Genomic DNA, 12,502 nt, shown 5'->3' with positions numbered 1-12,502 from the left:
ACTTGAGAGGCATTTCTATAAGTTGTGGGTGCCACAATTTGTGCCGATGGGCACTTCATTTAACTTAGTGTGTAAATCATTGTTTAAACTTCTGAGTGAGTTCTGATCATAAGAAACCATATACTTGAAACTGTGATGGAATGCTGATAACAAATTTCGTAAGTGCCTTTCGCAGATGCTATTCTTCACTTCAACATTGCTACAAAATTGACAACATGTGGTGTTGTACCAGGAATAAACCTTTGATCCCTTACTTGCGCATTAACTTAATGTGGATAATAAGATTGTGGAAATGAAACTAGAAAATTTATAATCTTCTTTTCCCGATCAACAGATAAGATTATGCATTAGTTATAGTATCGTAAAATTGTGTTGAGTAATAACATTATTAAAAGGTGCTCTTAACTTGTATAGGAGTAAATATGTTACTGGAAGAACAGAATTGTTAAATTATCTAGCCTTCAACCAACATTGCCTCAATTACTCCCATAGTTCAACCATTACCAGTGTTTTCACACTCAGTTGCTGCATTTGCTGAAAACTTCAAAAGAGAGAGCCATTAAATAATATCTTTGTTGCCAGTTATGGTCTTATGATGTAAAATGTAAAAAGCAAAATTTAATGTTAAGTGGATATTTTTCACATATTTTAATTTCTTCGGCTTTCTTAGTTCACTCTGCATCTTTCCTGTTAGGAAGTGTATGTTAGTTCGTTAGTAATTTAGTTGGTTAACTGTTCTTTAACAAAAAATCTTTTTACGATTATCATAGACCCATCAGCACAATCCAACAGTAAAACCTAGTCGCAAGTTAACTTGCGTATAGGTATACAATTATCTGCAGTCCTAGTTAATTCCAGAATTGTTACACTGTTCATTCATATCTCATCACGTTCATCACTCACTACACACACATCCTTGGGAAAGATCAGGAGCATGATGATATTCCTGCCTCTCTGTTAATTCATTTGTTTGTCTGATAAACTGAATCATCCTTTCGCAAGGAAAATTTGATGACAACTTCAGGAAAATTAAAGGTGGTTAATATTTTCTGTCACAGATATTGTGGACACAGTCTTCCAGTAACATGTGTTATAGGTGTAGAATGATTATATTTTGTGGAAGAACAGGTGTTTATTTTTTTAATTTTTGCAGCTTTAATTTGCTACTGAAGTAATCCTTATGGTGCATATATATATATATATATATATATATATATATATATATATATATATATATATATATATATAAAAACAAAGATGATGTGACTTACCAAACGAAAGCACTGGCACGTCGATAGACACACAAGCATTCACACAAAATTCAAGTTTTCACAACAAACAATATTTTTAAATATGTCTGCTTGTGTCTGTATATGTGTGTGTGTGTGTGTGCGTGAGTGTATACCCGTCCTTTTTCCCCCCAAGGGAAGTCTTTCCACTCCTGGGATTGGAATGACTCCTTACCCTCTCCCTTAAAACCCACATCCTTTCGTCCTTCCCTCTTTCCTGATGAGGCAACAGTTTGTTGCGAAAGCTTGAATTTTGTGTGTATGTTTGTGTTTGTTTTTGTGTGTCTATCGACGTGCCAGCGCTTTCGTTTGGTAATTCACATCATCTTTGTTTTTAGATATATTTTTCCCGTGTGGAATGTTTCCCTCTATTAATTCCTATATATATATATATATATATATATGATCTCTCTCTCTCTCTCTCTCTCTCTCTCTCTCTCTCTCTCTCTCTCTGTGTGTGTGTGTGTGTGTGTGTGTGTGTGTGTGTGTGTTTTTTTTTTTTTTTTTTTTTTTTTTTTTTTTTTTTTTTTTTTTTTTTTTTTTTTTTTGTAAGCTAGGCAAAAATATTGGTACAAGGCTTCCTTTTGAAATTTGTATAATTGATTCATAGGTAGAAAATACTATTTTGAGTTTGTTGATTAATTTTTTATTACTGGATTATGTCTGGATCTTTTTCCATGACTATGAATAGAGCTTTTAGTGTGATATTTATTTATGTTTTTCTTGATGTCGTAACAGAGGGATATATGTACTCAGGTGGTGCAGTTAGAATCCCCAACTCCTCAAACACAGTTTTATATTTAATTCATTTTTTGCATTTAGTTGTTTTTGTGGGTTCTTCCTGTATTTTGAATATTGTGGCCATAAACTATACCCTAACTAAAGACTCAGTATACATAGGAAAAACATCCAATTACAAATCACCCGAAACTATGCACTCATGACAAGACTGTAAGGGTTAACATCCTGCATTCTCTTTGCAGCTTTGTGTATTCGCTCCACTTCAGCTATGCGTGTTACACTATTTGTGCAGTCATTGTATACATTCAATATGGCAGTTTTATTGTTCACTTTCAAACTGTTTGTTTTCTTCATGTTCAGCATTAGTATATTGCTTACTGATCAGTTACTAAATATACCTGTGCGTTTCATTTGGTTTTTATCCTCTTGCCTCATCTTGCCTGAAAACCATTGATGTATACCAAGAACAACAAAGATCCTAAGATGCGACCTCAAGGAACTAGTATAATAATGTATTTTGAATCTGGTTAGCATTTATCAAATATTTCACTTTATGTAAGACACACATTCTCTGTCCTCCACAGAACCACTCATTTGCTACATCTCTTCCACTAGCAATTGCCATTACTTAACCATTTTCAGTTTGACTAACAAATCAAGTGCAAAAGGCTTAGTTAGTCTGTTGCTGACACATTTGAATTTACACTTGAACAGGAATGGTAAAAGGAAATGTAGTTGTGGGATTCTGTCATCTACGTTGATATTGTTTCTTGGGCAGAACACTAGTTAAGTTAGGGGAAGGGGGTGGGTGTGGCATGTGTAGTTTAAGGATAAATGATCTCTCAATGTTCAGATGACATTGACAAGAAGTTATTTATGAAAAACAACAGAAGAAGGAATACAAATGGTTGGAAGAATATTTGAATCCTTTTCCTCCCTCTTGGACATATTAATTTAATTATGTAATAGAGAGAGGCAGTTGTGTGGAAACTGGTTCTACACCAAAACTATAAAGAATATGCAGGACTTCAACAAGGAACAGCTGACACATGTTGTCAGAAAAATTAATAAAGCTTCTGAGACAATGTGATGCAAAAAGTTACTAGCAGAAATGAGCTGGCATATCTAACACTTACTCTTTAAATTTAGCAGGACTAATAGTGGTACAAGGCAATGAAAGGATTGAACTTGTCACTACATGTAGAAAAGGTCACCAGTGGTAACGACCTGGGTATTCTCAACTTCATAGACCATATACTACTTGAGAATGAATAGAGAACGTTGTAGAGAATTTTGTTATTTGCCAGAGAGACGCGGTTGAATGATTAGAAACACAAGCAGTTTATTAAGAAATAAATTTATCTTCATTTGACAGCAGGTGACGACAGTTATGAGCAATATGGCAGATACTTTAAAATTTCTGCCCGTACTGCTCAAAGAGTAAAATAAAATGACCCAACAAAAAATGATACTTCGGATGAATAAAGTCAATGTTGTTTCAGTAGTATGTTTCCTCATTTTTAAACTAATGTTTCATTGCAGACACTCCCCCCCCCCCCCCCCCTCCCACCCCAACACTCTCATCTGCTGCTATGTAGAATCTCTTCTTATTTCACTGTTTCTTTGTTACAGCAAACGGAACCGGAAGCAGAAACTCCTGCACCAGCTCCAGCACCTCAGGCAGCACCCGCAGCAACTGTACCTGTGACCACAGTTGCACTTCCAGGTGGAGAAGCTGGGAAAAATCAACCAAAGCGACTACATGTCTCGAACATACCCTTCCGTTTCAGGGACCCAGATCTAAGAGCGATGTTTGGGGTGAGTTAGCAATCAGCGACGTTGCATTTTTCAACTGAATTTCGAAATAAAGCCAGAGGATAAGATCAACAAATTGTAGCATCATCCATTCACGGAAGACTTGTATGGCAACAAATTTTACATGTATGGGATATAACCATATAATTTATAACAATTGAACATCTTGTATTTTCATCCCTTGAACTGGCTTACAAGTATTTCGCAACTGTTACAACTGTATGTCCACCACTTGTATAGCTAGTTACTGGCAGGTAGAAAAAGATTTTTTTTATCCACCTGATACATCTTGTCTTAATTGTTGGACTTTGAACTATGGTCAGTGTCATAATGAAGTACAAAATATAGCTTTATTCCAGTAAACTATGTAAGTTTATTGAATGAGAGAAGAGCTCAGAGCAAGGAGAAAGATGTGAGTTCATGTGAGGGTCACTTTGAAAGTTTGAAGAAGGTATTTGAAAGCATCATACAGTTTAGTGTAGTGTTGCAAGGTCAGAGAGATGACAGACAGACAGACAGATAGACAGACAGACAGACAGTTGTGCAAAATACTTTTCAACACACATTCTAAAATCTGTCTTCAGCAGCTAACTCGACAGCTTACACACAGTGGAAATATCTTAGATCTTGTAGCAATAAATAGGCTGCACCTTATTGACAATGTCAGTATAGCACCGAGGATTAGCGATCATGATGTCATTATAGCAACTATGATTACAAAAGTTAATAAATAAGTCAAGAAGGCTAGGAGAGTGTTTCTGTTAGATAGAGCAGATAAGCAGCTACTAGCATTTCACTTAACAGTGAATTGGCATCACTTAGTTCCTGTAAGATAGATATAGAGGAATTACGGGCAAAGTTTAAGCAGATTGTAAATCGTGATCTGGAGAGTTATGTGCCTAGTAAGTGGATAAAGGATGGAAAAGACCCACCATGGCTTAGTAATGGGATTTGGAGGATGCTGAGGAAGCAGAGGCTGTTGCATACTCAGTTCAAAAGGCTATGCACAAATGATGATGGTGGCAAGCGAAGGTTAGCAGAGATTCAAGCATCTGTGAAAAGATCTATTCACAAAGCATACAACCACCATGATTGTCACACCTTAGCAAAGGATCTGGCAGAGAACGCGAGGAAATTCTGGTCTTACGTAAAATCGTTCAGCAGATTTAAGGCTCCCATTCAGTGCCTTGTGGACCAGTCGTATGTGGCAGCAGATGGTAGCAAAATGAAAGCCCAAGTTTTAAATTTCATGTTCAAAAAATCGTTCACATAGGAGAATCATACAAACATATAGTAATTTGACCGTCAGACTGACTCCCGTATGGAAAACATAGTAATAAGCATCCCTGGTGTAGAGAAACAACTGAAAGCATATAAATCATAAAGTCTGAATGAAATCCCAGTTTGATTTTACAAAGAGTAATCTACGGCATTGGTCCCCTATCTAGCTTCAGCTAATCATCAACCTCTTGCCCAGCACAAAGTCAAAAGCGTCTGGAAAAAAGTGCAGCAAAGAAAAATGTTATGGAAGGGGAAGAAAATTCAGTATCTTAAAAGTGCAAAAATAGATAAGAATACCAACACCAGTACAGTGAAATACCTGAACTACAGACAGTAGAAGGAGAAAAAGTAAAAACAATAAGAACGTGTGCGGTTTGGATGATATACTGCTATGAAATTGGCAGGAATTACCCAAAGCTCTGAAGTTCTCTCTCTCTTTCATTTTTGGAGGGGGTGGGGGCTCTATTATTGCGCCCTATTCAGAACCTTTGTAATTGCAGACTTCCTAGTATATGTAATAGCTTCAGGTAATTTTTATACACATCTAGTGAAAAAAATTGTCTTTTAGTATTTTAGATTTATTGTGGTACAGCTTGTTTATAATTTTTGCCAAGTCCTGCAAGACTGTAATGTAGTGACACATGTATCTGATATATGTGTTACAGAATGAAAGAAAAAAATTATCAACTTACTGTGTACTAATAAAAAACATTTTCATTTAGTATGTATCTTCATGTTTGTTGCAGCAATTTGGTCCCATTCTTGATGTAGAGATAATATTTAATGAGAGGGGATCTAAGGTAAGAACTATCTTTTCATTCATGTCTCTCTCTCTCTCTCTCTCTCTCTCTCTCTCTCTCTCTCTCTCTCTCTCTCTCATATACTAAGTCATCTTGAAAAGAGCTCTATTAATTTTGAGGAATGCACTGTTGTAAAGAATGGACACAATTTTACCTAAAACATGGCATAACTTTCAAATGTTGTTTCTAGCTTTTCATATAAGTTTTTTTTCTGGTTTTCCCTCCAATATTTCAATGATTGTCATCTCCATTGTAGTGCATGTTGTACACTGTCACAGAACTATTGCACAAGTAGGTAAAAACAGTGTGTCATTGTTTCCCTATGAAATTGACATTGGATCAATCATTTGTAAGTTATGTCTGTGAATGTCTGTATGAGATTGCTGGCAAAGTTAAAAGCAGAGTAATTATTATATTCAGTAATTTCTTGAGGAAAATAAATTTGAAATGCATAGGTTTATTAGTCATTTGATGGTGAAGAGAGACTTATTTATAATTAAATGAAAAATTTTGGTTACAAAGTCTAAAAATAGTAGAATATTCCTTTGCCAGCTATGTACCGAGTTCTTGATCATACTTCTTTCTGTCTGCCATTGCGTGTTCATTAATAATGTTTTACAATTATATAACTTTAATTACTGTTCAGTTTTTTGTGCCAAAATGTGGAAGAGCAGTGACTCTGGAGCAAATGAATGAAATGTACCACAAAATCGTTGAATATTTGTAACTGAATGTAACTGTCCGTTTGATATTACATGGCCATAAAGCAAAATTTTTCTTCATTCTTCTCAAACAATCATAACTGGACGAGGATGGTTTTGATGGTATATTTTATTAGTCTTGCTCCATGTATCATCCCATCTGCCAATGTGGAATGCTTTCAGAAATCATTCATAAAGTAATATGGTTAGTTGGTTTATAGCAAAAGGCAACTGTTGTGTTGTAATCATAGGGCTTTGTGTGCAACAGAAATAGTAATAATTAAAAAAAACTTACTAGCACATGTATCTGATGTGCTATAATCCACTGAAAGTTATACATAATTTCTGCAGTTGTGATGTAAATTTAAGAGCCTGCTCTGCCAAACTCATGCGATTCCATATCCTGTAAGTATCATAATAAAAGTTGGTTTTTGATGTATTCATCTTTTCTGTGTACAAATCATAACTTACCCTTGCAACTGTTGTTAACGCTGCTGTGAACGTTCTTGCGTTATCTTTAGTATTGTTAGCTCCAGTTGCAGCTCTTGATATTATATCATTTTGAACTTCATGCAACACTTCGTTCTTGATTTGTAGCAAAAATATTAAAAGTATGAACGCTTTTTCTGCATAACATACTGCCCGACAGGCAAACGTTGTATGCCTGTAGGACTTCCTAATAGTGTGGTAGCTACCACACATTGATTTTTATGAAATAATATTTTGTAATGTTACCTCTGAAGTAACAGGGCTGTATGTTTACCAGAGTACTTAAAACGGAACATAGATATAATAATGTGTGGTTTGAATGTAGCATACATTAGTTATAAAAGAACAGGTACACATTGATAGTATCTCAAAGTTTTATGTAATAGAATATTATTCTGACACCCTACTTTTCTTTGTTACTGCTTCTTGTTGGCACTTCCTTTGTGACAAGGCATTTCTTTTTACTGTTGGCACCATAGGAAACAGTTAATTTAGATTGCAGTGAATGTTTAGTTATTTTCACAAAGCTATGTTTGCAGCTACTGTCTAATGGAAAGTCTTGTGATGCAGTCATTTTTTCATTGTCTTCATAGTCATCATCATCATCATAACCATTATTATTATTATTATTATTATTATTATTATTATTATTATTATTATTATTTTTATTGTCACACACTTCACTATCACCACTTCTACTAATATAGTTTTTTATTGCGTTTGTACGGAATTGGGGTATCCTTTTTGTGAACGCTGCACTGAAATACATGTAGCAAGAGATGATTTATCAAAGCATGCAAGAAAACCATCACTTTGATATGTACAGTTTGTGAAAGAACTGCATTTTTTTGTTGGGATCTGGGAAAACAGGAAATGCAAATGCATGGTTGAAAAGTAATGGCCTGAGCCTGAAGTAAGATACTAAATGTGCTCTCAGGTTTTTTTTGTGATCTGTGATGATAAAGAGAAATTTTATCAGTAATACTGCTCTGTATGTTTTGAATGCCTCATATTAGGCACATTACTCTTTTGTATATAAAAATAATTTCTCAGCATCTGTGAATCTTGCAGCTTTTATCACAGCTTTAGCTTTAGACATATTAATAGTCATTTACACAAAACTTGATTCTTTCCTTAGTGGAGGAAAGCTAACTTTGCCATTATTAAACTGCTTATTTTCTAGCGAATTATAAATAACTCATTTATCAGTCAGCGTACTATTCTTGCTGATTTTAGTTTCCTCTGTTATTAGTTCTATATATGGAAAAGATGTAGTTACGATTTGTGCCACATGGGTTAATTCTGGTACTGTTTATTTACTTATGGGGTGTATACTGACTAGTCTTTGATTTTGTAAGACAACATGAAACAAAAATATCTGTGACAGGAAAATGAATTATGTTCTGAAACTTCAACTATCATAATGTAAAACTTTCTAGACGTATAAAAGGAACTGTCTGAAGTTTTTCTTACTTGGTATTATGTTACCATTTAATATTAAAGAAATAGAGAAACTATTTGTAGAGTGGAACAGCTAATTGTTCAAAGTGGCAGAATTGAGCAGTTAACCTTTTTTTCCATTGAAATGTACACTATTGGCGTAAATGCGGAGCCATATGATTTATGCAGATACCTGTGTTCATTTTGGTTCTTTGTGATATCAAAAACGGTGCCACTGGTACATGCAGAGGTAATTGTGCACCAGAGAGATCTAAATGCTGCAGATCACTGCCAGCTTGTGTATGAAATCTCTCCCTCACTGTAATGCAGTTTGCTGCCCTATCAATTTCTTATTGCAGTTATATTTGTTGTTTTGTGGGATTGCTTCCCATTCATATTGAAACGAGGAGGAGAAATGGAAAAGGAAGCTGGGACAGGAGTTAATAGTTCGTGAGAAGTCTTGCACTTCTCAAAAAACCAACAATAAGCTGATGGCAAAGCCAGATGGCTTCCTGCACTTTAGGAGTCTTTAATATCCCACTCATCCCCGCTCAAAAATGTTACGTTTCTATGTGGAGTAACAAATATGCAGGTCAACTGAAAAGCAGGATGATTCTGTTTTTATATCCTTATCTTGTCACAAATGGTATCTTTGACACCATAGAACACAAGTTTCTTTCATCTAGGTGCAATTTCTCTGCCTTTTATCAGGTTTTTGCTCTGACTGACAACATGTCTAAACTTCCAAATGTGGAAGACTGAGGGAAGTTACCACTGCTGTTAGGCCACCTCAACTGTAGAGGTTTTAGACCTAGCAATACAAAGCTTAATTTCTTTAAGAAAATACATAGACACCTGGAGGCCTGCTGTCGGCCTGGATTCATGCCTGTGGATCATTGAAAAGGATCTAAGAATCTTTTATTGTAAGGAAAGCTTTAGTTACTTCAGTCATCGAAGGGGTTTAATGAGGAATCAAGTTCATGAGAGTAGTCATCCATGCATTCTTCTAACACTTTGAAGTGAGGGAAGGAGTGAGTGATGAAAGAGAAAGGAACTTTGTGGATGCTTGAGTTTTTAAGTGAAGAAAACAAGGAGTTCTGTAATTTGTTCTGTAATGACATTATAAGTGATTAACAATGTATGTAGGGATTGGACTTGCATCACAATTGGTGGCTCAACATATACATCATCTCTGACATTGAAAAATGATAAAAAGTCTGTCTGATGTGGTTACCAAATAATTGTTACGGTGAAACTTCCTGGCAGATTAAAACTGTGTGCCCGACCGAGACTCGAACTCGGGACCGAGTTCGAGTCTCGGTCGGGCACACAGTTTTAATCTGCCAGGAAGTTTCATATCAGCGCACACTCCGCTGCAGAGTGAAAATCTCATTCTGGAAACATCCCCCAGGCTGTGGCTAAGCCATGTCTCCGCAATATCCTTTCTTTCAGGAGTGCTAGTTCTGCAAGGTTCGCAGAAGAGCTTCTGTAAAGTTTGGAAGGTAGGAGACGAGGTACTGGCAGAAGTAAAGCTGTGAGTACCGGGCGTGAGTCGTGCTTCGGTAGCTCAGTTGGTAGAGCACTTGCCCGCGAAAGGCAAAGGTCCCGAGTTCGAGTCTCGGTCGGGCACACAGTTTTAATCTGCCAGGAAGTTTCATATCAGCGCACACTCCGCTGCAGAGTGAAAATCTCATTCTGGAAACATCCCCCAGGCTGTGGCTAAGCCATGTCTCCGCAATATCCTTTCTTTCAGGAGTGCTAGTTCTGCAAGGTTCGCAGAAGAGCTTCTGTAAAGTTTGGAAGGTAGGAGACGAGGTACTGGCGGAAGTAAAGCTGTGAGTACCGGGCGTGAGTCGTGCTTCGGTAGCTCAGTTGGTAGAGCACTTGCCCGCGAAAGGCAAAGGTCCCGAGTTAGAGTCTCGGTCGGGCACACAGTTTTAATCTGCCAGGAAGTTTCATATCAGCGCACACTCCGCTGCAGAGTGAAAATCTCATTCTGGAATTGTTACGGTAGCTGAAAGTTCTCACCATTCTCAATAGGGAACAGAAGAATAAACAAAGAACTTGTTAAAAATCTTGCTGATCTCCCTCCCCCTCCACACACACAAACACACTCTTACATACCTTAGATCAGTTAGCTTCTTTACACTAAATTTATCCTGTTTTAGTTGATTGACAACTGTCTCAGTGTAGAGGATAATGACAAAATTATCACCTAGTTTTACATGTTGTCTTGATAATTTAGCAACAGAACTTCACTCAAAGCAAGAATTTTGTCATTCACACTTGTCTTTCACTGCTGGAAACAATATCGTGAGACTTCAGAATATTTTTGTAGATACACACATGCGCATAGTGATACACGAGGCAAATAAGTGTCACAGTAATCATTCTAAAATGTCTTACAAATCAACCAGTAGGCTATTTTCAGTAAGCACGTATATGTTTTTGATTTTGTGTAGAAAACTGAAATATATAAAACAAAAACAAAAAAAAAACAAAAAAAAATAAATGGCTGTTCTAGGGAAGTGATAAACATTTGTTTTATCTTCTTGCTAGAAGTTATACAAGACATAATACACATGACAGTAATGGAATGGTTTGTTTACAGCTTTTGAGACAGTCAGTTACTAAAATGTGAAACCTAGTCCTATGTGATAAACTTAATATTAGTTGACGATGATGTACGTTCATTTGCCAGATCTTGTCTTAGTTTAATTACAATGTAGTTCTCTCAAGTGTGGAAATCTCCGACTCTGTGATGTGTAAAATGTTAGATTCATGAAATGTAAAGACTCTCCAAAGTGTAGAAAAAAATAGTTCTGAAGAGAGAATAGGTAATAGTGAAGCCAAAGGCTTATCAGTGCCTCATTCAGAGTTGTTTGCGATTGTTAGTGTAATAGCTTAATATGAGTAATGATAGCTTTCCTCTTAACTATTAGAATGAAACACTTGCTGAATAGAGCACATAATGGGAACGGAACAGTAGAACAACAGTGTCTGCATTGAAATATTAATCCTATCTGTTGTTTTTGATGGCATGTGAAGTGTCCCATCTTTCGTAGACATTGTGTGGTGACCACATTTCCAATATAATGAATGTAGATCATTGTTGGTGATTTCTGCTTTATGAACATTAGGTCATGGTCCAGTGCATAATTCTCTGCCTAACAAATCGTCTTCCAGTGATCGAGGTATCTTTAGATACTTTAATAACTTAGAAAGCAGTTTCAGTCCTAACAAGCTCAACAAGTCTGTTAATGCATAGCCATGCAAAGCCATTTCATCATGTCATCAAGATTGCTACCCCAATTACAGAGCTGTTCAAATTTATAATGTGGATCTTGTAGTGAAGAAGAGTTGATGCTGTTTGTTTTATTTAGTCTAAAGCCCACAAGCTTTCGAATTTAGTCCCCGTTTTCCATTAGTTGTTTTTATGATTTTGAATTTTTGTCATGCCTCTATACATCCTAGTATAGTAATGATTAGATCTTGGTAAAACCATAGTATCAGAGAAACAAATTCGATATGCTATTGCTGATATATCCGTACTCCCCCAGACAATTGCTTATTCCTGCTTAAGGTGGGTGTTAATGTTTTTTTCTTTTTAGTTCCTACGTACACTTGACTAAAAGTGCAAGGGATTTAATATATTTGTGCTGTGGCAATGGCAGGTGTGGCTGTTTGACAGTGTTAAAATATTTGCTCACTATTCGTTTTGGTTTAAACACATTGTCAATGCTGCATTTTCTGAGGATTTTACTGATACAACCTTAACGGTTTCTACAGATGGGAGGAAAACTTTCTCCTTAGTTAATTCTTTTTCAATAGAAGCTGCAGACCTTTTTAGGGTGTAGTGCCCTATTTCTCTCTTTGTCGAAGTAACCATTCCTTCTGAAGGCAGTTTCTAAATGATACAGCTTGTCCACCAAGTACAGTGGTTCAC

The 12,502-nt window shown here is 36.2% G+C and overlaps 1 protein-coding gene across 16 annotated transcripts in view; it reads left to right on the top strand.

Annotated features, from left to right (window-relative positions):
- Positions 1–12,502, top strand: part of LOC124803042 (RNA binding protein fox-1 homolog 3-like) — a 454,277-nt gene that overhangs the window by 348,967 nt on the left and 92,808 nt on the right. For all 16 annotated transcript variants that reach the window (XM_047264242.1, XM_047264203.1, XM_047264181.1 and 13 more), the window contains 2 exons: positions 3,663–3,848; positions 5,873–5,926. In XM_047264242.1, coding sequence (XP_047120198.1) covers positions 3,663–3,848; positions 5,873–5,926 — 240 coding nt within the window. The remainder of the gene's footprint in view (positions 1–3,662; positions 3,849–5,872; positions 5,927–12,502) is intronic.

Source organism: Schistocerca piceifrons, chromosome 1 (assembly GCF_021461385.2).
Source record: "Schistocerca piceifrons isolate TAMUIC-IGC-003096 chromosome 1, iqSchPice1.1, whole genome shotgun sequence".
Taxonomy (NCBI): Eukaryota; Metazoa; Arthropoda; class Insecta; order Orthoptera; family Acrididae; genus Schistocerca; species Schistocerca piceifrons.
This window is presented reverse-complemented; position numbering and strand designations above follow the sequence as displayed.